The sequence below is a fragment of the Miscanthus floridulus genome, chromosome 15, assembly GCF_019320115.1.
Source record: "Miscanthus floridulus cultivar M001 chromosome 15, ASM1932011v1, whole genome shotgun sequence".
In the NCBI taxonomy this organism is placed as follows: domain Eukaryota; kingdom Viridiplantae; phylum Streptophyta; class Magnoliopsida; order Poales; family Poaceae; genus Miscanthus; species Miscanthus floridulus.
The window spans coordinates 81,101,246-81,128,202 of record NC_089594.1 but is presented as its reverse complement, the minus strand read 5'-3'; the positions used below and the strand labels follow the sequence as shown (position 1 = coordinate 81,128,202).

General features: G+C 46.4%; 3 protein-coding genes across 3 annotated transcripts; all 3 read left to right on the top strand.

The window, feature by feature from the left end:
- The first annotated feature begins 608 nt into the window (after window positions 1–608).
- On the top strand, window positions 609–3,276 carry LOC136507766 (uncharacterized). The gene is made up of 4 exons (XM_066502388.1): window positions 609–863; window positions 956–1,148; window positions 1,553–1,622; window positions 3,258–3,276. Exons 1-4 carry the CDS (start codon window positions 609–611, stop codon window positions 3,274–3,276), a joined length of 537 nt encoding a protein of 178 aa, XP_066358485.1.
- A 427-nt stretch (window positions 3,277–3,703) lies between these two features.
- Window positions 3,704–7,758, top strand: LOC136507953 (GTPase LSG1-2-like). The gene is made up of 7 exons (XM_066502542.1): window positions 3,704–4,125; window positions 4,253–4,342; window positions 4,440–4,526; window positions 4,843–4,936; window positions 5,465–5,521; window positions 6,139–6,218; window positions 6,304–7,758. Exons 1-7 carry the CDS (start codon window positions 3,878–3,880, stop codon window positions 7,427–7,429), a joined length of 1,782 nt encoding a protein of 593 aa, XP_066358639.1. The 5' UTR covers window positions 3,704–3,877; the 3' UTR covers window positions 7,430–7,758.
- Window positions 7,759–11,252: 3,494 nt separating this feature from the next.
- LOC136507765 (F-box/kelch-repeat protein At3g06240-like) lies at window positions 11,253–11,729 on the top strand. The gene has a single exon (XM_066502387.1). The coding sequence runs from the start codon at window positions 11,253–11,255 to the stop codon at window positions 11,727–11,729; it is 477 nt and encodes a 158-aa protein (XP_066358484.1).
- Window positions 11,730–26,957: the final 15,228 nt, after the last annotated feature.

Genomic DNA, 26,957 nt, shown 5'->3' with positions numbered 1-26,957 from the left:
TTATTTCTCTTGTTTGTGACCGCCCCCGACTCGACCCTATCCAACGGTCGTACTCGGGACGTCGGTCTCCCACGCGACGCCGCAGCCCCCGCGCTCGCCCTCACCCTCACGGTCACCGCCACCCCCTTGCTTGCCCACCCCGCCGATCACCGCTGCCATGCCTCTATTCCCTCACCGCCCTCACCTCCTTCCCCCACGCCTCCACTCCCCTAGGCCTCCGTTGTGCCTCCACTCCCCAACCCTAACCCTCGACGAGAAGAAGGGCATCCTCCTCATTGACGGTCGATTTCCTCCACATTGACGGCCGCTGCACGACGACCTGCTCCAGCGCCAGACCCCACCGGCAAGCTTTCCCAACCCTACCTTGAAGACCCGACCAGATCTGCTCATCGTGCAAGGTATTCCATCCCCATTCTAGGCTCTATAGTTCATGTTAGCGAAATTTTGGTAGTGAAATAGTTGCTCTATACTACTGAAATTTTGGTTATGAAATAGTTCCTTTGTAGTTCATGATAGCGACTGTGCATGTTCTGAATACTTTTGTTGAGTTGTTATAGATGTCGGAAATTAATTGGAACGTAGAGAACACTCGGATCCTATGTGGTTTGATGGCCGAACAACTTGAGAAAGGAAATCGGCCAAATACATTCTCGAATTCAGTTGGTTATGTTGCGGGTGAAAAAGAATTCAAAGATAGGACATGTATTGAATTGACCAAGGGGAAAATCAAGAACAAGTGGGATAAATTGAAGGAAGATTTCAAGGCATGGAAAAAGTTTAAGATGAGGCAAACAGGAACCGGTTGGAACCATAATAATGACACTATTGATATGGACGATGTATGGTGGAAGAAAGCTAGAGCTGTAAGTGTTATATGTAGGAATGTTACCTTATTTGTTAATTAGTTGCTGTTATTATTTGTACTAATATATGTTGCTCTCTTGCATATTTTTAGAACATTCCAGGCTACGGGAAGTTGACGACTTGTTATCAAGGTATCGTTAATGTTGGTGCTAACCATTGGTTCCCTTGTGGTGCCAATGTTGCAATGGCTGCAGCACCTACACTTGGTAGTGCGACACAAGAATCAACACAAGATGAAGGTGCGGCACAAGCTGAGGAAGGTGCGGCACAAGATGTGGCAGAAGGTGAGGAGGTTACCCCTTCCCTGGTAGTGGCAAGAGAGCGACAAGGCCTATCTAGGATACAGGCAAGAAGGCTAAGACAGTGAATGTAGTTCTCATTCAAGAAGCAGACACTAGTATGGCTAGTTCAGCAAATGCATATGCTGCCAAGACTGGGATGGGTGACTGAGACCCTAAACACTCCAGGGGAATGCCACACAATGCTTTGGATGAACAAGGATATCTTTTTGGATCTTCATGATGTGTTGGTTGAGAGGTATTGTTTGCATGACACTAGTGTACTATACCATGCAATGGAAGTGGATGCGCAAATCTTCCCACATCATCCACAAGGTACAAATATTACAAACATTTTGCATGCTCAATTTCGTACTTCACATTCTTATGCTATTTTTTCATATGTGCAGGCAAGTACTATGTTGTGGACGCAAGCTATCCTAATCGTCCAGGTTACCTAGCTCCATACAAGGGTGAAAGGTATCATTTACCTGAGTGGCATCGAGGTATGGAACCAAATACTCTAAAAGAGAAGTTCAACTGGATTCATTCATCTATTCGTAATGTTATTGATCGTTCATTTGGAGTATCAAAGATGAAGTGGCAAATTCTATATAAGATGCCTCCCTATTCCATGCTCACACAAAAGAAGGTTGTAGCTGCTACCATGGTTCTTCACAATTTCATACGTAAGCATGCTAGTAAGGATGTGGACTTTGCTAATTTCGATCGAGATACGAACTATGTGCCGACTATCTCAAAAAGGTACAACAAATATGATGTGTCTCAACATGCCTATGATGGATCCACTTTGGAATCAAGCTTTGTGACTATGGACTCATTTTGTGATACTTTGGCTATGTTGACGGTAGTTAACAACCATTATAAGCCATCAATTAAACATGTATAAGGGTATAAATGTAATCACCAATGAAGGTTTAGGGGTTTAAACTAATGAATTCCATGAGCTTTGGTGATTTCATGACTGCAGGAGGATTTATCCAGAAAACATCTCTCGGGACCACTGGCATACACTACAAACAAACAAACCGACATCAACAAGTGATTCAACCCGCGAAACCTACAAAAGACGACTCAAGACAGAGCCTAAGCCTCGCCACTAGAAGGAGGAACCCACCTAGCACCATAGTGGGCCGGCTGGTCCACTAGGGAGGCCGCCCGGCCAATGGGGGTGGCCCATCACCCTCCGCCGCCGTGTACTTCTTTCTACGATCTACACCATTGATTCTAAGGCGGTTTTAGGTCGGTTCATCCAACGGTGGTCGAGAGAGTTGACGCGGATCGATGATGTGGCAATTCCTTGCCTCATACAGTCATACTCTACCTCTGGCTTATATATAGCAGCCCCTACCCCTCTCCCTTATTAGATCCTAAAATCCTAATTCATATTCTCCTCATGAGGATTAGAGCCAGCTATCAAGAGAAGATTAGTCCTCCATAGGATCTAGTCTTTAGAAATAGAGAGATGGAGAGTGAAGGAAGAGTTTCGAGGAGATGCCGGCCTGTCGGTGCTCTCTCTACGGCTTGTACCTTGGCGGAAGTCAACCTTACGTATGAGATTTCTCTAGTAATCAACTTCTAATTCAAGTAACCATCGTGTTTATATTGTTCATCAGGTTTATAACTCTTTGAGTGCTTTAATCTATAGGACGCTCTAGGTTAAAGTAGTAATTGTAGGTGTAAGCGTGGTGCTTAGACCGGGTTACTTGTGGATGTACCCCATATTTTGGATCGATGGTAGCTTGCGAGGGTGACTCTTATAGACTCGTTGAATCCTCTGTATCCCACCTCTCGTTTGTAGGCCTAGCAGGATCTAGTTACTATAGAAAACATACTATGTCTGTGTTTCTCTTAGTAATATCCCCAATTGAACAATATAAGACATAGCTTATCGAGATTAGAACTAGAAGACCTTAGCGATCTCCTCTACACTCCCGACTTTCTTAAGTCTTATTGCTACTCCAGGTTAAGTTGGACCGTAGTTAACCTCACACGTTTCCCTATGGATACGATACTTAGAATACTTCCGGGTGAAAGCTACAGCGGTATCCGTACGCTTACGGATTTATCTGTGTGCGTTAAATATATTAACAGGCTATATCCGTCGCATTAGCTTGGAATTAATGTAATCATATTTTCAAACTATGGACTTGTATCTTAGACTATTTGGTTGGACATGATTATCTTATAATATGTTGGTATTTTAATTTAATTCACATGCTTGTTTTGCCGTTGGACGCATCATTGAAGTACACTCATGTCTATCAAGGGCAAACTGAGCAATCCACATTGATAAAACACCATTCTAAAACTGAAAGTATCATTCTAGCCAAACATCCCTACAAACAACTCCAATTTCACTCAAAGCCTCCCTGAAGTTCTGGAGTGGAGCTGAGTTAAGCCATGCCACGCAGCCGCATAGACTCCTGATTTTGAAGTGCTTGGGAAATGAGTCAGTCTCTCACTCTCTCCTCGTCACCGCACACGACTCCAACAGGTGGGTCCCACACGTCAGAGGCCCATTCGGTGGAGAAAACGTAGTGGAAGGCCCCCACCCTTCCGCCGCGTCGTCTCCTTCGTCCTCCCTCCGCCCCGCCGCAAAAACCCTAGCCGCAACTTCCTCCGCCTCCACGGTTCTCAGCCGCGACCTATCTCTCCTCTATCTCCAAGGCGAAGACTAGGTGGTTTCGTTACCGGCCACGGGCTCGAAGGCGATGGCGGGCGGCGGGAAGAAGGAGAAGGGCGAGGGACTCGGGCGCGCGCTGATCCGGCAGCGGAACAAGGCGGCGGCGGCCGCCAAGGAACGGGGCGAGGCGCTCGCTTTCGGCCGCCGCCGCGCGATGCCGCTCGAGTCCGTCATCGACGTCAGCGACATCGACGCCGTGCTCCAGCGGGCCGCGGAGGCCGACCAGCTCGCCGAGGGCGCGTCCGTCTCCTCCGACTCCGACCTCGTTATCGACCTGTGAGCCCTCGCCTCCTCCCCTTTTCCTTCATGGGGATAATGAAATCCCGCTTCTTGTTTTGCTGGTGCTGCGGAATTAGCGTGTTCTCTTGTTGTGGATTCTTACGGATTGGATTGGTTGCGCCAGGGATGCGACGGGGGAGACGGAAGAGGAGAGGCGGCGGCTTCGCAAGGAGCAGGAGGCCCTGCACGCCAGCAGCCTCAGGGTCCCCAGACGGTGAGCATTTCTGACCGTTGATGGTGTTACTGTTTGTTCTTGATTTTAGGATTGTTCCTTTTCTGATTATTATATGAATCCTGTGTGTGTCATTCAGACCGCCATGGCATAGTCAGATGACCGTGGAGGAGCTTGATGCGAATGAGCGGCGGGCCTTCCTGGTATGGCGCAGGAATCTTGCGAGGTTGGTTCAGAAGTACATGTTTGGGCGCTAAGCTATAACTACTGAATTCTTTATAATTGGCAATCAAATAAAACAAGTGAGCTTATGAGCTTTATGATGCACCTCTACTTGATATTATCGGTATCGGCTATGCTACTGGTTTATTTTTAGAACACATTCCTGTCACAGATTACCTTCTGGATAGTCAAAGATGAGACTTGCATTCTTAGACTGAACAGTATGTGTTGGTTGTAAAATTTGACACGGGGTGCTTAATGCATTTTTTTGTATACCAATGCTTTGAGTATGTAAGTCTGATGAGCAATCTCCTATGCAGATTGGAAGAGAATGATAAGCTTGTCCTGACTCCCTTTGAGAAGAATATTGACATCTGGAGACAACTCTGGAGAGTGCTTGAACGCAGTGATTTGGTAAGTTACACTCCACTGAATTGTTAGTGTCAGCGTTGTGGCTTTGGTTGCTTGCCTTACAAATCTTTCTCTGAGTGTGTGCTTATACCGGACCGTTTGTTAAACTAGTCTAGGAAAGTAACATACACTGATCTGGGGTCACTTGCAAACTTTATAGGGTGTTTGGTTTGGTGAATGACTCCATTCTAGATAAGGTGGTGCATCATGAGCCCATTCCTTCAATTTGGTGGAATGACCCCATTTCTCGTACTAGTACTAATTATTAGCTTATGAGGAATGAGGTGATGATGGATCAATCCATTCCACTCCACAAACCAAACAAAAAAAGGTGATGCATTAAAAGATGGACTAACTCATTCCTCAAACCAAACACCCTATTAGTATAGCTGTTGGTGCTTACATATCATTTTCATGGAAATATGCTACTCTGCTTGCTCAATCACGTTTGTGCAATTCTGATCGAAGAGTAACATGTCGTGATATAGTTTCTTATGCAAATAAATGACCGTTTTCTTTTCTTCTGTGAAGTTGGTTATGGTGGTTGATGCTCGGGATCCTTTATTCTACCGGTGCCCTGATCTTGAGGTACTACTTTTCTTGATTTTGATATAAATTGTTTAGCTTTATTAAATGGTATATAACTCGTAATAGGCCAAACAAATGATGATGGCTTGCCAGACACTTCTTAAAACTCCTTCGATGTTGCAGAACTGCACAGAATCAGTAAAATTGTTACATAAACATGAGTCATTCAGAGTTATGTTTTAGCGCTTTCCTTGTCCATTTTATAACCAATAAATGTACAAATGGAAACTGTTTTTCCTGTATTTCTGGCAGAAGCAAGCCATATTTGTTTTTGTATCATGAAAAAACAATTGGAACTGAGATTTCCTGGATATCGCCACATTGAAATATTATTTTCTGCCAGATTGCAATGAAGCCATGTTTCCCAGAAACTATATTCCTTTCAAAGCAAGCATGTATTGATCTCACTTTTCTTTGTTCCGCATTAGGATAAACTTGCTATGACTTCTATTTTCTAGAAGTGTAAATTATGTTTTTTTCTGGAATCTTTGTTCTTTCTTGGGAGTTTGCTTTCACGTCAATCTTTTTATGTTGCACACTGTTTTTTTTGTTGGTGAGCATCGTACCTTGTTTTTTACTTGTATAAGTTCTGACATGGCTTTCTGTGTGTGTACTAGGTACATGCAAAGGAAATTGATGAACACAAGAGAACGATGCTCCTTGTTAACAAGGCTGATCTGTTGCCATTAAATATCAGGTCTGCGTATTGTTCATATGACTTGATTGATTGTGTACTACCTTTATTGCCTTAGGAGTGACATCATTACATTTGTTCAATGCAGGAAGAGATGGGCTGATTATTTTAAGGCACATGATATTCTCTCTGTGTTCTGGTCGGCTAAGGCTGCCACTGCCACATTAGAAGGCAAAAAGTTAAGTGGATACTCTGAAGAAGAATCTGCTTCACTTGATTTGGATACCAAGATATATGGCAGAGATGAACTGTTGATGAAGCTGCAAGCTGAGGCAGAATCTATTGTAGCTCAGAGAAGGACCTCGACTACTGTAGATGATCAGGAAGCCAGTTCTTCAGATTCTGTTTCTTCAGTGGCTAAGCATGTAGTTGTTGGATTTGTTGGCTATCCAAATGTTGGAAAGAGTTCAACAATAAATGCTTTGGTTGGGGAGAAGAGGACTGGTGTTACTCACACACCTGGCAAGACAAAACATTTCCAGACACTGATAATCTCTGAAGAGCTTACTCTGTGTGATTGCCCTGGTCTGGTCTTCCCATCCTTTTCAAGCTCAAGGCATGAGATGGTGGCATGTGGTGTCTTGCCGATTGATAGGATGGCAAAGCACCGGGAAGCTATTCAAGTGGTCGCAGATCGTGTCCCAAGGGATATCTTTGAGCAGATTTACAAAATCACCTTGCCGAAGCCAAAGCCATATGAACCTCAGTCTCGGCCGCCAACTGCTGCTGAGCTGTTGCGAGCCTACTGTGCATCTCGTGGGCATGTCAGCCATGCCGGTCTGCCGGATGAGACCAGGGCTGCTCGACAGATACTGAAGGATTACATTGATGGTAAAATCCCACACTTTGAACTCCCTCCTGGCGTAACAGACTCTGAGGTGGATCTTGAACAAATCATCGGATCAGAAGGTCCAACTACTTCAGCAGCGAATGAATCAGATGCTGATGAAGAGGGTGAGGATGGAGTGGATCCTGCTGAACCAGACATGAGAGATGTCCTGGATGACCTCGAATCTTTTGACTTGGGCAATGGAGGGTCCAAAACTACTGCAAAGAAGAAAGAGGCATCCCACAAGCATCACAAGAAGCCCCAGCGGAAGAAGGATCGGTCCTGGAGGGTTGGCAATGATGGTGGCGATGGAACAGCAGTTGTAAGGGTGTATCAAAAACCCGCTGTTAATTTGTCCGCAGTCAGCGCAAGCGGCAGGGTCTGATGCCTCAACTTAATGCTTGTACAACCACGGCACACATGGGCAAGGGCATGGGATCTCTTACTGTAACAATGGCTGAAGCTACTTCGATGGAAGGGAGAAAGTAGTGCTAAGCATGAGAGTTTGCAAAACCTTAGAAACAGCGCTGGTAGTCGTTGCCAGAACCTGTGTTGCCCTTGCGTCCTTACCATATATATGCCTTGAGTTGTAGCGTGGTAGATACACACTACATCAGGTGGCATGTGCTGTTTTATTTGTTTCCATGTCTTACATAGTTGCAAATATACCTTTATATGTGAAAAAAAATATATTCAGATGATTGATACTGCTAACTTGCAATGTCTGGATTTTTTTACTGCCCTTTTATTTTGTATCGATCACGTTCTCATTATGCTAGATTTTGTTATTGCTCATCGAGCGCTATGTAAGAAGGTCTAGAAATGCCAGAATGAGCATATAACTGCAGGAAGCTCAGTAACAAGCAGTCACCATTTACTGAGATGTGTATGTGTACACGGTACACCCATACATTCGCTAACATCGTACGCCTGGGGCAGCAAACTACAGAAAGCTTATTCAGCTACCGCTAGCATTGTAGCAGCCAACTACAGAAAGCTTATTCAGCTACCACTAGACTACATGAAGCTCAGAACTAGCATTGTATTGTACGGAGAGAAATACGGGTACGCCTGAGGCTCCAAGCTACAGAAAGCTTATTCAGCTACCGCTAGACTACAGAAAGCTTCAGAGCTAGCGTAGTAAGAGAAATACGAGGCTCAGTACCAGGTGAGAGCCTATAGCTCAGAAAACGGCCTCATCGTCGGCTGAATGTCGCACTGAATTGCCGCGGACGGTTCGCCTCGAGGGTACGCCGTATGCGAGGTGAATCACCACCATTACCTGTGGATCCGCTCCCCCCTCCAACTCCTAAAGATGATAGTAGAACAAGTGAACTCGATAGTTCCTTCTTCACCGATGTGGCGAAGTACCACGGCGGGTACTGCGGCAGGCGCGCGTAGCTCTCCGGCACATCACTGCCTATCTCGAACTCGTGCGGGTGAAGTAGTGGTACACTGGTACAATCCTCAGGGCCGCCAGCCGCTTGCAGGATTCGTTGTGGCAGTCCCTTACGAAATCACGTAAGCAGAAGTTGCACTCGTTGTGGCAGCCCCTTACGAAATCACGTAAGCAGAAGTTGCACACGGGCTTGTTGCAGCACTCCAGGAGGAACACCGCCTTCTTCACGAAGCGGACCTCGCAGTAGTCGTCGGTGGCAGCCCGCTGCTGCTCTCTATCACACCCTCCCCTCGCCGCCCACCCTCCTGCATCGGTTACTTAGCCATCACATCTAGAGTGGAAATAATTTGCTACCTCAATCCCTTTCAATCCACATGTACTAGTAGATTGTTCTGTTTTTAAAAAAAAAGTAAAAAAAAAAAACTCTCCTCAAGTTTCGGATATGTCCAGATACCCCCTAAGGTACTAATTTACTCAAAACTATTTTAGTTGGTCTACTTAACACCTTCACAAGATTTGTCTTCTTTGTTTCTCCACGTATATGTTGTGTTTCAATTTCGAATTTTGTGAGATGATAGAGAACATCACATTTTATATTAGAAATATATATACACATGATTAGGTTATGTACAATTTATATCTCTCATGTTACCTTATTATTAAATTTCCTAACCTATCAAAGTAATGGCAAAAACTAAGATGTAACGTTTTTTAACATAAGAGTATGTTGTCCCCCATCACCTCACAAAAATTTAAATGAAAACTCAACTTATATGCGGAGAAATAAAAATAACAAATCTTGTTAAGAGGTAAATTGGACTAGCTAAAATAGTTAGGGGAGTAAAATGAACCAAACATTAGTTTGGGGGGTTATCTAGACATATGCCAAACTTGAGGCGAGTAATTTAAACTTTTTTCCCTTTTATTTAAAAGCAAAATATACATTTCAATACTAACAACAACAATTTTTTATTACAAAATTTATACATTAATAAAGAAATTGTTATTTAAAGGTTTGTCTAAATGCAACGAAGTATGTCAACTAATTTCAAACGGAGGAAGAAGTCTATTTTTAACCTTTGCACTACCATTGGGGTTTGGTTTTGTCCATCAAACTAAAAACAACATATTGCTGGCCACGAAAGTAGATTTAGCCATTTAGTTGGTTTCAAGTGTGTTTTTTCCTGTACATATATCTTTCTAAAAATATTAAAAAAACTAACTTAGTCTCTAAAAGATCATAACTAATTCATTTGAGTTTAAAAATACAATATAGTATCCTTTTTTGGAATAATATAATCTATTGAATGGTGCTATACTTAAAGTTATTCAGATCTTATTTATTTCTTTTCTTCTAGTGCTTTATTGCACATTGTCACGTGCATAATTTACTATACCAATCTGATATTAGGCAAGAGATCGACCAAAATGATCTAACAATACATGTAATAAGGTAGTAAAGACAACACCAATCTCGTGGATGACATGATCCATCATATAAATATCCTAGTTAGACATGCATGGCATGATTAGTACTTTTCTTTATTTTTATTGCTATATACTACTTTAATTACTAGGTAATAGGTTTTAAACAAAGATTGATAAAACTATGCAATCAACACAAACTAAAGTGTAAAATGATGGTCATGAAAGCGAACAATAAAACGCTAACAACACAAATCAATGAAGTCCAAATAACTTAGCACCAATATAGATAGCTTATATTTAAATGTTTGGTACCGATATTTTCTAACTATAATGGATTATTTTTTAATTTAGAGATTAAACCATATTTTATTATTTTCTTTAGAAAATACATATAGGTACAATCATAATTAAAAACTAGTTAAGAGACTACATTTTTTGGGTTCCATAATTCGAACAAATCAAGTTTTTTTAGTTTGAGGGTCAAAAATGAGATTACAACAAGAGTTTGATAGTAAAACACGAACATCTCTTCTTATAATGTATAAGTGTTTTTATATCAACGAAACAACACACATGCAACTCTCTTGTACATAGTGTTTTGTTTTCAGTCACTTAAACTTAACATTATCAAAAAAAATTAGACGTGTTTATTTACAAGCTTTGTTTTGTAGCTAGCTACGAACTATACATAGCTCAATTGATTACGTTTATTGTGGTGGAAAGTCATCACACCGGAAAAGATGCTCATATTTTTTTTTGGATTTATTTAGAAATAAACTATGTTGCGTTTTAATGATAGGCCATGAGTTTGTTGATATTGAACGCCTATGTTGCGTTTGTCAACCCCCAAAATCTTTTGACACAGCTCTCCCAAATCTACTGATATGGTGTAAGCATATTTGTCATCACTGTTCTATGCAATATATGTGAGTGTCTATATTTACACTTACGTCGTCAACAGTGAATCGTCCCTCTTTTCTCTGTTTACATTTGTATCGTGTTTTGCAAATCTTATAATCTTATAAAGTAATAAAAAGAATTACACATCATCCATATTGGATCATTCATCTTTCTCTCAAAACAAACCAATATTGATGAACTATTATTTATTTATTTTCTAAATAATAATAATAATTACGCCAAATTTGATTAATAATATATATAAATAGTGTGGACAAGGGTGAAAAGTTAGATAAGAGGTATGATTTTGATCTAACGATTCCTAAACGGGATCATCAAGTCCGGTTGTTTTGCAGCAAAATAGACTACACGCCACGGATTCGTGTTGGATCGTCGGCAAAGCAAAGTTGAAAACCGTATATAAATGTATTCGCGTGCTTGTTGTACTTCGTCTACTCAATCGTCAGAAGCGATCGAGGCGATGGCTTCATCACCATGCAAAAACAACCAGGAGATCTTGGGGGAGCCCTCGATGAGCCGGGATCATGATGAAGCTTCGCCGCCGCGCCACCAAGACCTCCCGGACGAAATCATCGAGGACATCTTCGTGCATATGCCGTCCAAGTCGGTGCTCCGGTGCCGCTGCCTTTACCGCGCCTGGGCCGCCACGCTGTCCTCGGCCGCCTTCGTCGACAGACACTTCGACCTCGCCAACCGCCGCCGCGAGGTTCCTAGGCTCTGCTTCCTGCCGCGCTCGGCCGCCGCGTCGACGGTGTACGCGTGGTCGCCGGAGCTCGGGAAGGACGTCTTCACGCAGCTCATGGCCGTCCCGCACAACAATCGCAACGGCAAACTACACGCCGTCACCCGCACGTGCCGCGGCGTCCTCCTCCTGCGCGCCACGGACGCGAGGATACCTCTGCAACCCGTCCACGGGGCAGATCACCGCGCTCCCTGACGGCCGCATGGCGGACCGCCCTTACCCGAGCAGCGACTACGCGAGCTTCGGCTTCGACATCTACGACGTCGGTGCGAGCTCCACCGGGCACTGGAGACCGGCGGCGGGCGGCGCGGTGCTCCCGCCGGAACGTGTCCGGATGAACCAGATGGGTGTCTTCGTTGAAGGCCACGTGCACTGGCCCACCATGGGCCGCCACGGAGAGGAAGAACATATCGTATCCTTCTCCATGGCCGACGAAAGGTTCGGCTACGTCACGCCGCCGCCTGGCACGGCCGTCAAGACATTCGCGCTGGCGGAGCTCGCTGGATGCTTGTGCCTTCTCTCGGCGCCCCATTGCCCCAAGTCGAGCCTGGAATCCGTTGACATCTGGTTACTGACCGACTACACCACGGGATCATGGGAGAAACACTGGCACATCGACCTCACCAAGCTGCCGCCGCCGCCGCCGGAAGTGGGCGACGACTTCATGTTCAACGGCGTCACTCCGCTCGCCCTCGTCGACGGCGGCCGGCGCATACTCTTTGTCTCGAGAGAGTATCAGGTGGCAGCGTACTGCCTCGCCACCGGGACCCTCGAGGAGCTCGTGCCGGACCCAGGCTTTGGCAGGCGCGGCAACGGAGGAGCGCACCATCACCTCCTCGTGCCCTACGAGGAGAGCCTCGTGCCCGCCGGACGGCCGTTCCAGGACATCCTATGGTCGTCGCCGCCTGCGCGTGCTCTGTCCGTGGCGCTGCGCCGGCTGCCGGCGCGCACGCTCGGGCGCCTCAAGCTCGTGTGCAGGAGCTGGCGCGCCATACTCGAAAGCGACCGCTTCGCGACCCATCACAACGCCACCGCCAGAGCGACGGCGGCGACCAGTCCCGTGTCCGTCGCGTTCCTGGCCCCCTTCGGCGCGACGACAGCTCCCGATGTCCCTGGGGAGGTTTTGGAATTGGATCTCCTCACCGGGACGGTCGTCTCACTGGAGTCGTGCTCCGGTGACCCCGGAGCTGGCCGCTGGAACCCTCCCCTGTCCACGACCAGGGTGGTGTGCCGCACGCCATGCCACGGCCTCGTCCTCCTGAGCCACCTAAGTGGAAAGCGCCATGTCGTGTGCAACCCTGTGACGCGAGCCGTGAGAAACTTCGTCTTCCCCGACCAAGGTTACGGATGCGCCGGCCTTGGGTACGATCCGTCCAGGGAGGAGCACGTCGTGGTGCATCTCTCCTACACGTCACAGTGCCTCGATACACGGACGTATGCCATGTAGTGCAGGGCGTGGCCGGCGAGGGATCTGTATCCGAGAACACTCGACTCTCAGCCGCCCATCCCTTCGGCGGTCGACGTGGCGCCGGTCCACGTCGGCGGCAAGATGTACTGGCCCTGGGAGCCGCGGCTCGGGACCGCCGCCGCAGAGTTCGCCATCCTGGCGTTCGACGTACGTGCCGAGACCTTCGAGGTCGTGCCGGCGCCGCCTGCTCTGTTAGGTGACGTGGACAGCGGCGACAGGATGGTCCTCGCGGAGCTCTCCGGGAGGCTGTGCGCGGTGAACTTGTCCGCGAGCGTGGAGACCGTGACTGTGTGGGGCAAGAACGTGGAGGGGTGGAGCAGAGAGCACGTTATAGAGCTGCAGCAGTGGCCGGAGTTCTCACCACGGACGACGGAGCTAGCAGTGATGCCCATGGCCGTCGACCCCATAGATGGCCGGATCTTGCTGGACGCGAGCAAGGCACTGGGGTACTATGGCATGTGGAACGGGACTTTGCAGACAGTGTACTCGCTCGAGACGCATCTCGAATATCCCTATCACAACCATGGTGATGGCGTTTTCTTCACTGAATTTTTTTGTTTTTTTTTTTTGCCCTTTTTTTGAAAATTTTTCACAAATATGTTTTTGGAGGTATGATTTCAAAATCTGGACCCTTAGCTCAATGCCGGAGTAATTGGCGCTGAGATTACACGTCTCGGCACCAGTGCATATGGCGCCTAGGTTTTGGGGCCACGTAGGCGTCAATGAAAACATGGCGGCACCTTAGCGCCACAGATCTTGGCGCCGTTCTGACCTTACAGGTGGGACCGTTTTCTTTCTCTACTCCTTCCTCTCCTCTCTTCCTCTCCCGTTCTCTCTCACGCCTCTGTCTCCGCGGCCACGACCATCCCCGCTCGCCGCGCCGCTTCGCGCCGGTAGGCGAGCCCGCTCGGAGCACCGGCGCCGAGGCCAGCCGCGCCCACCCCGGCCGGCCGCGCGCCACCCCGCGCGCCCGAGCCCGTCCCATACCGTCCCGCGCCCGAGCACGCCCCGCACACCGGCGCCGCAGCTAGCCGCACCCCGTCTCGCGCACCGCCCCCCGCGCCCAGTCCCGCTCGCCGGCGTGCCGCGCCCCGCCCCGCGCGCCGTGCTGCGCTGCGCCGGCCGGGAGTGCCCGGCCGCGCCCATCCCACCCCGCGCGCCGAGTCGTGAGGCGCCGTGCCCCGCCCATGACTACTGCGCCGCCCTACCCGTCGTCGAACCCAGACGACCGCGACCGCGCTGGCCCCTGCTGCGCCGCCCTCCCTTGCCCGCTCCACAAGGGCAGCGGGGTCGTAGGCCAGAAGCGGGGTGCCGTTTGGCGGCCTCCTGTGGTCGCCCGCCCCCGCCCGCTTGGCCACTCTGGTTGTTGGCCGGGTGCACGCGTGGGCGCACGACAGCTTCCCCGCCAGCCGTCTCTGCCTCTTGTTGACCGGCTGCGCCTCCCCTGCACTCGAGGTACATTAGTTTTTAAATTTTGTTATTTAACAACGGTTATTAGTTGGTTAGTGTGGTAGTGATTTAGATAGGTAGAAAGATATTTAGCTCACTAGGTTGATTGATGGATACTTTGCATAGTTAGATATATAGTTACATAGTTATATAGTTGGTAAGATTGTTAGTTAAATAGTTATATACTTAGTTACATAGTTAGTTAGATAGTTACTTGACATAGTTAGTTAGTAGTACTTAGTAGTTAGTAGTGAATTGATAATATCTATTTAGTTAGTTATTACATGCTAGAGACCTTGTACTTAGTATGCTTCATTTATATTGGACTAAAGGAATTGTGCGTCCTTATGTGTATGAACTAGATGGACAACCTAGTTAGCATATATCATGAGGCACCGTAGAAAGAGATCGTTATGGATATGTTGAGTTCGTTGAGATGCAAAGCGTGCCTGTGTTATTTAATGAGAAGCCTTCATTTAGTGAGTTGGTTGTAAGGGCTCGGGAGGAGCTACATTGCCATGGAGCTGATGATGATGGTGGCATCGCAGTGGAGGGTGTACTTCACCTAGGTTCCCCTTCCAACATCATAAGGAAGATGATCCCAATTGGGTGTGCAGACCAGTGGGAGAACTATGTGAGATCGGCTATGAAGTGTCAGTTCCAAAGTTTGGACGTGGTTGTGAGTCGGGTGTTAGTTGATCCCATCCCTTATGGGTTTTCCCTGCCAATGGGTCAGCAGGTACATTTCGATCCTCCCGTCCTGAAACCTGATATGGATGTGGAGGTTGCATCTACGGTTCTCGATGCTCAATCTGCCCCCAATGAGCTAGTTGGAGATGCTTGGCAGACTCATGATGTTATGACAGATCCTCCTCATGAGATTCATTTGATATAGAATCATCCGAGTAAGTGTCTTATCCGCATGATTATTAGGAGCTTACCCATTCCTTACATCCATTTTTTCATTCTTTCCTCATTTTTCTACTTATGTTGTAGGAGACATTCCTGACAATGTGGATGTACCCACTATTGTTGCACAAGTGCACTATGGAGATGGATCCCGTGGCTCCAATAGTGTTGAAATTATGAATGATTCGGAGCCATATGAGATGGCAAGGGCTCTTCATTCTGATGATGATCGTCCTGTTGGAGAGCTGACAGAGAGTGATATTGAGATGCTGAGGCGTATCTTTCCCGACCGCTATGATCTAAGAGTTCACGAGTTCAGTGATCTTACTCATTCTGATCAGGCATGTGCAGAAGGACGTGATGATGAGCTCCTAGAAGCTCCTAAGGCTGACCCTAACATGGTAATTGAGAAGGGTAGGGTATTCAAGGACCTCCCTGCATTGAAGAGATGGTTGTAGGCGTTTGTAGTGATACGAAAGAGACCTTATAAGGTCTTGCATTCATATGCGGAGCGCCGTTACACAGTTGTGTGTGACAAGGAACGCTATCCATGGAGGGTTTGTGCAAGGAAGCAAAAGGTTGCCGAAAAGTGAAAGATCACAAAAGTTGTCGGGCCACATAATTGTGCTGACCATGTGCTAATACTAAAGCATCGGCAGTTGACATCTACCCTCATTGCCAAGCGGTTGATGGGAATATTGTAGGAAGAACCCAATATGAAGGTTAGGATAATTATCAGGACCGTTGAGGCGTTGTATGGAGGTTATGTGATAACTTATAGCAAAGCTTAGAGGGCTAAGCAACGAGCGTGGAAGATGATATATAGGGACTGGGAGGATGGGTATGAGTAGCTGCCAGTACTTTTCAATGCAATCAAAGCAGTGAATCCAGGCATGCATTATGAGTATATCCCAAAACCAAGTGCATGGAAGGATGGGAGGCAGATATTCTTCCATGCTTTCTGGTGCTTCACTCAGTGTGTCGAGGCCTTTAGGCACTGTCGTCCCGTCTTCTCCATTGATGGTACTGTAACACCCCTGGTGTTAGGCTTGCATAATTGCACTTGCATTTTATGAACATGAGCATCATTCATCCATTCATGAGCTTATAACACATGAAACATGTTATTGAAACATTTCAACATATTGTATATTTCATGAGTGTTGTTTTTATGGAATGAATAGTGTGCAGCACCCAAGTGCAACATGTGCAACTCACTTTTGTGGAACATAGTTAGTTAGTACGATGCAACAAGATCATGAAACGTGTGAAACATGGCTATGAAACAAAAGTAACATTTTAATTGTTTTTCACTGTTTCAGTGCATTCAGTGCTTGATTCTTGTGTGACCAATGTGTGGTATGGCTAAATATATTTTTTTAACAACTTAGCTATACTTAGAAGGTCATTGGGAACACTGTTCATGTTGATCATTTTGCCTAATTGAGTTTTCGAGTCATGGTTTGACTAGTTTTGACTCCTGAACTCTTTGGTTTGACTGTTTAAAAAGTACAACTTAGAATCTATGCATGTCTGAGCAACCTAAAACAAAGTTGTAGCAAATTTTATAAGGAAAAAACTTTGTTTAGAAACCAAGTTATGAAAATATGCACAACATGCTCAAAAAGGGCCCACAAGTCAGAATTTAGGTTGAGTTCAACACTTAGAAATTTTCTAAGTACAAAAACCGAGTTTTCAGTTTCATGAACTCGACTTTGGCCTGATTTTACTCTCTGTCCTTTGCGAATTAGACCTTGATCTCTAAATGAGTTTTGTAGCTGGTATGTAGGTGTACAACTTTCGTTTTGATTTCTCTCGCTAACGATCAACGGTTTAGGAGTTAATGGCCGGTGAAAACTCGCTGTCAGTCGTAGTTGGTTAGCTGAATCGGCAGCTACAGTGCCGACCGTTTCAGAACATCGCCGCCGCGTGTATGCCACGCGTCGCCGGTCGCCTGACCACGCAGGCCATGCGCCGTGGCCGTCCTAGCACCGCTGGCCATGCCTTAAGCCCCTGCGCGCCTGCCAGAACCGCTCGCCTGTCCATTTTTCTTTTCCTTCGTCTCCACAGCAGCCGCAGCCGTGCCAAGCAGCTCCGCCGCAGCCTAGCTCTCTCGCCGCCGTAAAAATGCGACTGCTAGCCGGTCAGCAGCTCCGCCGTGTCCTCTACCTCCTCCACCCCTTGGCTGCACCGATTGGGTCTTGGTAAGGGCACATTGGCCATTTCCTCCACCACCCGCCATGATGGAGTCTCGCCGGAGTTGAAGCTCTACGCGGCCAACTGCCACCAAGGCTTCTCGTCCCCCCTATTCTTGCTTGGGTAGCACCATAGCGGCCCCCGGTAGCTCATGCCGAGCTCGGTTGAGTCAGTCATGGCTTGCTATCACCGACGTCTCACGCCGGAGCGCTGTCGTGCCGCCATCACCGGCGACGAGCCCCCTTCGCTAGGTCTTAGGTCTCGCCGGTAGCACCATTCAATGCGACTCATCACGTAGATCATGTAGGTGCCGTCGGTTTCGCTAGAGAAGCCACCATCGGCGAGCTCAACCATCGCCGCGTCGTCGCATGCCGTCTCCCCCTGCTCTCGGTCACTGACCCGTAGGGCCCAGCCACAGTGGCGTGGGCTTTGCCCGGCCGAGCTGGGCCAGGCTAGCTTGGGCCGAGGCCCCGAGCCAGGCCACTGCCCTCCCCTTCGCTCGGTCTGCGCGGCCCGAATGTGGCCGTCGGCCAGTTGGTTTCCATGGGCCGGCCCAGTAGTAATAGGAAAATTTCGTTTTCAGTTTTCTTTTATTATTTGGAAAGAGAAATAATTTGGAAAATGTTTGTATACTCAAATTTGCTCTAAATTTGTTGAAATAAATTTTGCTAGGTTCCTTGTCACCAGATCTACATGATAAAAATATTGCATGTCATTTTTGAGATACTTTTCGGTAGAGCTTTATTTAATCCTTGATATTGCTGATAACTTGAAAAATGTGTAGAAAAACCTATAGGCTTCAGAAAAATATGATTCTAAGTTTGTTAATCTTCTTATGTAATGTACTTCCTAGGAAAAATATATGTCATGCATGTACTGTAGAAAAATTATGAGGTGTAGTTCAAGTGCCTTTAATGGCTGATTTTTGTTATTTTTGCTAGAGAGCAAAATTTGTATAAAATATGCATGTGATAATTTTTGTACAGTGATTATTTGTTGTGTAGAACATAGGAAAAATATTCCCTCTATTGTTTGACACTTTTCATAGTACAAAGTATTTTCATGTTCATAATCATGCCATAGCTTGTTATTTTTGTGTAGGCTAATCCACTCATTCAATTACCATGAAAATCTGATGGTAGACTACTTAGGGTAGTACTATACTATGGTAATTTTCTAAGATTTTTCTAAGCAATAAAAATAGTTGTTGCTATTCAAACCTATTATTAATTAGGGTTTAATCAAGTGTTGCTTTATGTTTGATTAAGAAATTAGTGAAGCTTTGGTGTATCTTTGAAGCATTTAATAAGATGTGTTGACTTAGCATATTAGTAGTAGAAGAGAATGCAGTAGATGACATGTGCTTGTAGTATATGTTCTTGGATGATGTTGACTACCTTGCATTCAAGCATATCTATTGTATTCATCTCATCCGATGCACCGATTGCATAAGCACTTACGCACATTGTATCATACAGGATCGCAAACCGAGAACCCAGTTGTCATACCTGAGGAGCCCGAGGAGCAGCTTGAGGTGCAGCCGTAGGAAGTGCCCAAAGCCGACAAGGAGAACGTTGAGGAACTTCTGGAGTGCCCCGATCACCGCCCGAGCTCCTTCGAGAGAGGCAAGCCCCGGAGCATTTTCTCCCCGGTTTGCAAATTGTTAATTAACTGCTTTACTTTAATTGATGCAGTATGTTCAGGAATTGTTTGCAACCGTTGCTGCATTACACCTTGTCTACCTTTGTTATACTATATCCTTGTTACCCTGGTATCCACAGTCGAGTCAATGCTTAGCTAGCTTAGACCGATAGAAGTCGGGTGATTTTCTGTCACTTGCGAGCTATAGGTGGTTACCTGGATCTGCTTGGATGACTATGAAGTCATGGTATAACTAAGTGTTAACTAAGTGTTAAATGGTATGACTATGAAGCTGGGAGATTATTCGGGCCGAGTAGATTGCCCATAGCGCATTGTGCCGGAGCAGGTGTGGTAGGACACGGGGGGCGAGATGATAAGAGATTATTCGGGCCGAGTAGATTGCCCACAGCGCACTGTGCCGGAGCAGGTGTGGTAGGACACGGGAGCGAGATGATAAGACCAAAGTGCAGTCGGTCGGCCCCCGGGTACATGTGGTTCCTGGCAAACTCGAGATTCCTAGATAGTTGACTCGGTGACCGATACCTCACTTTAGCGGGTGAGTGAGGTTTATGTAAGGAATAAATCACCAGCTGGTTAGGAATTGATTCGAATCGCCATCGCTCCTGGATAGTGAGCACTTGACTTGAGTTACTTCATCGTAGTAACGTTGATGGAACACTTGGACAGTTATAATGAATATGACAATATAGAAGTTGTTAATGATCATTGGTTATCATTATTGGCTTAATCACATGTTTGCTCTAGTGTAGGTGCAAATCTAGTCGACAGGTTATAAATAATTAATTTGGCAATAATGCTTTTAGAAAGGTTCTTGAAATGCTAAAAATGCTTATTTTTGCAAATAAGTCAGCTACCCTACTATAAAGCCCTTCATAATTCTTGGTGTCACTTATTTTCGGTTATGACGGGTAAGTCTAGCTGAGTACCTTCTCGTACTTAGGGTTTTATTCCCACTTGTTGCAGATGGGCAGATGTATTACGGCTACTATATCAACTTCCTTTATCCTACGATGGGTGATGCTTAGGACCATGGGCATGGTCATTCTTTATGTCTCGTCTGATGCTTTTGTTGGAGATGATCATTAGCTAGCACTGTATTTGAACTCTGTGTGAGTGTGTGGGGTTTTAAACAAATGGCTTCCGCTACTTCTATTTGAACTCGTTTTGTAATAACTATGTTTAAACTCTGCTGTATCTGTGATGCGAACTTTTATGTAATATGTGATGGTGACCGCTAAACTTATTACGATCTTGGCTAGGATGTGAGTTGGTTTGAAATCCTTCGTGATTTCACGGACTACCGGGTTATACGGGCTTAAGTTTGCTAAATCGTCTGCTCTGATGGATGATTTTCTTACTTAATTTCGTATAATTGGTCAGTTCTGTTACAGCTGGCATCCGAGAATGGTTTAGCGTGTGAAGGGTCGAGATGGCGACTAGAGGGGGGGTGAATAGTCTTTTCTAAAATTAATCGCGTTGGCTAACCGATACAAATGCGGAATTAAAACTATCGGTCTAGCCAAGACTATACCCCACTATATATATTCACTAGCACCTTGCAAAGATAACAATTATGCAACAAAGGTGCCGGGCTAGTTAGAGCTCTCCTAAACAATTCTAGGAGCAAGGTTACACAAACCTATGCCATTAGTACTTTAAGCAACAAGGAAGCTCCTACACATGCTAGTAAGCAAAAGCACAAAGCTAACGATGCTCACTAGCAATGCTCAATAACAAGGCAACCAATGCCTAATTAGAGAGTTCAAATACTTAGCTACACAAACTAAGCAATGTGACTAACAAGGTTACTAAAACCAAATTAGGCACGCAAGGGAGCTACTTCTATGCTACACAAGCAAGAAGGTAATTAGCAAGCTACACAAGCTATCTAATTACAAGAGCAACAACACAAGCTTAATGTATATGAATGTAAACGCAAGCTTGTGTAACGGGGATGCAAACCAACGGGAAGAACAAGGTTGATACGATGATTTTTCTCCCGAGGTTCACGTGTTTGCCAACACGCTAGTCCCCGTTGTGTCGACCGCTCACTTGGTGGTTCGGCGGCTAATTAGCATCACCCGCTAAGCCCGCACGTTGGGCGCTGCAAGAACCTACCCCTTGAGTGAGGGTAGCTCAATGACACGCTTTACTAGAGTTGCTCTTCGCGGCTCCCACGGGGCGAGCACAATGCCCCTCACAAGCACTTCTCCGGAGCGCCGCACAAGCTTCTTGCGCGCTTCGACGGAGACCACCACCAAGCCGTCTAGGAGGTGGCAACCTCCAAGAGTAACAAGCACCACCGGCTTGCAACTCGATCACCTAGTGCCACTCGATGCAACCTCACGATGCAATCGCACTAGAATCGCTCACTCACATAATCGAATGATCACTATCAAGTATATGTGTGATGGAGGGCTCCCAAGCACTCACAAGCATGGACACTAAGTCCCTTGAGGTGCTCCACACCAGCCATGGCCGAAGGCCACTTCTATTTATAGCCCCAAGGGCTAAACTAGCCGTTACCCCTTCACTGGGCAACGGTCGGGCCGACCGGACGCTCCGGTCGTGTTGACCGGACGCTGGACCTCAGCGTCCGGTCACCCACAGACGACCACGTGTCCCGGTTCCAACGGTCACTTGACCTGACCGGACGCTCCAGCTTCAACTGACCGGACGCTGAACCCCCAGCGTCTGGTCGTTTCCAGTAAGCTCCCGAGCATGACCGGACGCGTCCGGTCGAACGCGATCGGACGCAGCCAGCGTCCGGTCACTCTCCAGCTACTGCGTCACCGTACGTCAGCGCGACCGGACGCAGCCTGCCAGCGTCCGGTGCATTCAGATCCAGCGTCTGGTCAGTTGACCGATGCCAGCATCTTCTCCATTTTCTTCACTCTTGTTCAAGTGTGCTAACCACAAGAATTTGCATCCAGCGCAATAGAAAATAGACATTCCATTTTCCTGAAAGCGCCGAATCCCGCCGAGCAAGCTCAGCGGGAGGGAGAGAGGGACCCAAACCCATCTCACCCCTACAAACACCACCGCCTTTGTAAATGTGCCAACACCATCAAGTGTACACCACCATGTGTATGTGTGTTAGCATTTTCACAATCATTTCCCAAAGGATGTTAGCCACTCAACTTGCCACGCCACTCGATCCTAGCGACAATGCAAAGTTAGATCACTCGAGTGGCACTAGATGACCGATATGCAAACAAGTTTGCCCCTCTTGATAGTACGGCCATCTATCCTAAACCCGGTCATAAACTTCTCTACACACCTATGACCGGTGAAATGAAATGCCCTAGGTTATACCTTTGCCTTGCGTATTCCATTCCATCTCCTTCAATGTTGATGCAACACATGCACCAACATGATCAACAATGATATGATCCACTTCATATCATCACATGATCATATTGGTTCATCGATCTTGACTCTACTTGCTCTTCACCATTGCCATCGTCCATCGGCGCCAAGTCATGCTCAAGCTTCACCGCCACGCGGTCCATCACTCCAAAGCCTTCGACTTGCCCTTCACGCTTGCAACCGGTCCATCAAGCCAAGTCTTGTCTTGATCTTCTCCACCTTGATCACATGACTCAATGTCATGTCTCATGTGCATTTAAGCTCCTTCATCATCACATGTGTGAGCTTTGCAACATCTTCAAGCCATTTTCACCTCCATGGCATATGTTGCTCACACACATGTACCTGTGGACTAATCACCTGTGTATCTCACATAAACACAATTAGTCCACCTAAGTTGTCACTCAATTACCAAAACCAAACAAGGACCTTTCAGCGTGTTACTGTTCACAAGTGTATTTAAAACAAAAAAGCATTTGAAAACATGATTTCCAAACTAAAAAGTGTGCTAGTGGTCATATCCTTTATGCCTAGTTAAGGACTCTAGGTGGCTTAATTAAGTACTGACTTGGGGTTCTTGCATCATATTTCTCTTTTGTCGCTCATACGGCGTGCTATTGTATAAGTGCCACTTGTTTGAGTGATAGTGTATGGATCAATTGCCTCTATGCCTCGGTAAGTGTGAGTTGTGAGAGCATGATTGGATACACCACCGATCTAGGGTGAATGCTTATATGATGTTGGAGTAATTACATGTTCTACGTATGTTTTACAAAGGTATCTCATGTGTGGGTCTTCCGTTTGTTGAGGCGATGCCGTCAATAGGACAATGGTTCGGGTAGTTACTACCATTGTACACGTATCTGGGGATTCGTGTAGAGCATGTAGATAAAATTTACTGCTTTTATGCATTCATTAGGAATTGGGCTGAAATGAATCTTCTGCAGGTACATAACAATGCTATCGTGTAGAACATATTAACTACGTATTTGAGAGATCGTTTGTATGCCACCGAATTCGTCGCTAGAAATTATTTATTTCATAAGTTTGTGAGAACGTACGACATGTACATACATCATATTACTTGTGCATTTCATTCATGTCATGCATTCCTCCCCTTATAAATTGATTATCTTATTTTGATAAAAGTTGTATCACATAAAATATGTTTCCATAGGGTAATAAAAGAACTTTTGCTACAGATGGCCCGCACGAAGCAGACCGCCCGTAAGTCCACCGGAGGAAGAGCACCTCGACGTCCGTTGGCCCTGAGGGAGCACCACACCACGGACACCTTCTTGAGCGAGTTTGGCATGCTGACCTTGCTTTGGAGAGTGCTCCATGATGTGGGGTACCTAGAGGGTCAAGAGCCGGTGTACTCTTGGAATGAGAGCCAGTTAGTAGAGGATGGACTTGCAGTGGTAGAGATCACGGTTCCTGCTCTTGGTGATGCCCTAGATTGGGATGGTTGGCACTTAGAGTTTGAGGGTCGCACTCCTGCTGAGGGTACAGAGGGAGCAGCTTTCCGTGTCATCAGGGACATCATGAGCATATTTCCCAGTGAGCTTGCAGCAGCTCTAGCTAGCACCTTTCCTAGGGATGATCCTTGTGATGCTATTTGGGTTCAGCCTCAGGGAAGTGCCTTGGTCAGAGGTTCAGCTGAGGGACAGGCTAGCGACAATCAGGCTATGAGTGCTATGTTCACCGCCATCAGAGCATATGAGGGTCTTGAGAGTACCTACTGGACTTTGACTGGCTTATGTAGTCATGATAAGCTCAAGGGGAGAAAGCAGAAGAAGAGACAGGCACGTGCTATAGCTAGTTTGTAGGAACAGTTGGCTGATATGAACTTACAGTGGAACCAGGCGGTTGAGAGAGGTGATAGAGCTATGCAGCGGGTGCATACGTTGACTCAAGCCAACAACAATGCAGACCGCATGATTGGACAGTTGGTTCAGGAAAGGAATGAAGCCTGGGACAAGAGGGACCTTCTGCTGTAGAGGGTCGATGAGCTAGAGGAGTACAACGTCAACCTGCACGAGGAGTTTCACACGCTCTACAATGGGGTTGGCCCATATGCTCCTCTAGATGCCACTGGCATGGACATCGACGACGACAACGAGGATGAGCCTGTAGTTTCACCTGGGGGCGATGGTGACGTCTCTGATCCCGATGATGGCCCCGAGGAGTAGGCTAGTTGCCTTGCGCTAGTATCTAGGTCCTGTCGCGATGACCTTTCTTTTGTTGGCATGTAACCTAATGTATTTTGCTTCGAACTTATGAGACTTGGCATGTGGTTGGAACTTGATTAAGAATGCGATATCTGAACGCATAAAAGTCCAGTGTATGTATGCTGGCAATTTGGTTGTATGGACGCGATGTTTGCTGTTGAAGTAATTTGATTAGTGATGTTGTTTTAATTGGGATGCGATTGTTGTGCCTCTGTTTTATTGTATGAATTTATTCTCTCTAGTAAATTCAGTACGGCATAATTTTTCCTTCACTCGCAATTATTACAGCTTCACTCAATCATTACTTGTTGCTGAAATATGCAGATGACAAACACTCGCCGTACCACATATGAGGCCACTGAGACTGGTGCTAACGGTGCGGGGACCAGTGGTGGTGGTGGTGGAAACCACGGTAACAACAATGAGCCTCCCCATGAACCGCATTTGCCACCTCCTCCCCCGTTTACCCCAGAGATGTTCCTCGCACAGTTGCTCGGGAGTCAGCACAACACGGAACAATCCTAGAAGAACATGGAGGATTTTCTGCGTACCATCGCCAACAACGTTCAACGTGGTAACAATCAGGGTGGTGGCATTGGGGTGAATCAATATAGCAGCTTCAAAGATTTTATGGACACCAGGCCACTAATATTCAAGGAAGCAACAGAGCCACTCGATGCTGAGGAATGGATCAACACTATGGAAGATAAATTCCGTGTGTTGAGGATGACTGAGGTATTGAAAACAGAGTATGCTACACATCAGTTGCAAGGACCAGCGGGAATGTGGAGGAAGCACCATCGCACAACCTTCCCTCCAAATGCTTAGATTACGTGGAGAGAGTTTGCTGAGGCCTTCCATGGAGTTTATATTCCACTCGGGCTGACCGAGATGAAGTTGGGAGAGTTCTTGGCATTGAATTAGGGCACCAAGACCGTGATGTAATATTTGCATGCCTTCAACAACTTGTGTTGTTATGCTCCCGACATGGTTGACACCGATGCTAAGAGAATCGCCAGTTTCAAGAGGGGACTCAATCCAAAGATGATGAAGCATGTGGGTACCAACAACCGTGTTAGATTTAATGACTTTATCAGCGATTGTCTGAAGCAGGAAAAGAACAACAACGCCAGCACCACAGCCAAGACTCGCAAGAGAGCCCTAGAAGGTGGTCTATCACAAACAAGAGCACATGCGGGAGGTCGTCCTCCCTATCGTCCATCTGCACCAGGCGCTAGGTTCAGGCCACCTCAGTAGAGAAGTCAGAATTTCCGTGGACCCCAGAAGCCTTACAAGATAGCAGTGCAGCCCAACAAGGCAACCGCAACTGTGGTACAAGGCAGTTCCAAGGGAGCTGTGGGATCTACTGGGACAGTGAGGGGACTCTGCTATAATTGTGACCAACCCGGCCACTTCTCATGGTTTTGTCCTTATCCACCCAAGAAGAAGCAGCAGACTTATAATGCTAGGGTGCATAGTATGACTGTGGATGAAATTCCTAAGGGAGAGCCCATAACCGCTGGTAAGTTTCCTATCAACGAAAACCCTACAGTTGTTCTATTTGATTCTAGATCATCACATTCTTTTATGAGTCAAGCATTTGCACAGAAACATGAACAACTATGCATAGAATTGGGTTATGGTTATCGTATAAGTTCAGCAGAGGCTGATGTTTTGACCAACCGGATGGTTCGAGGGGCAACCCTTGAATTAGGTAGCAGGAAGTTTTGAGTGAACTTGATAGTTATGCCTAGACTAGTTTTGGATGTCATTATAGGGATGAATTAGATGAAGGATTGGGGAGTAGTCATAGATACTAGAAGTCAAGTACTTACCCTTAAGGATCCCCTGGGTGAAGGTACCTTCCAAGTACCATTACCTCGGAGAACAGACCTTATGAGTGTTGCATGTGCTACTGAAGTTATTCCTATTCATCAAATTCTGGTAGTGTGTGAGTTTCCAGATGTATTCCCCGATGAGCTACCTGGTCTTCCGCCAGATAGGGATATTGAGTTTGGAATTGAGTTAATCCCTGGAACAGCTCCGATTTCAAGGAGACCCTATCGGATGCCTCCCGATGAATTAGTTGAGCTGAAGAAGCAACTAGAAGAGTTATCAAAAAAGGGGTTTATCCGGCCA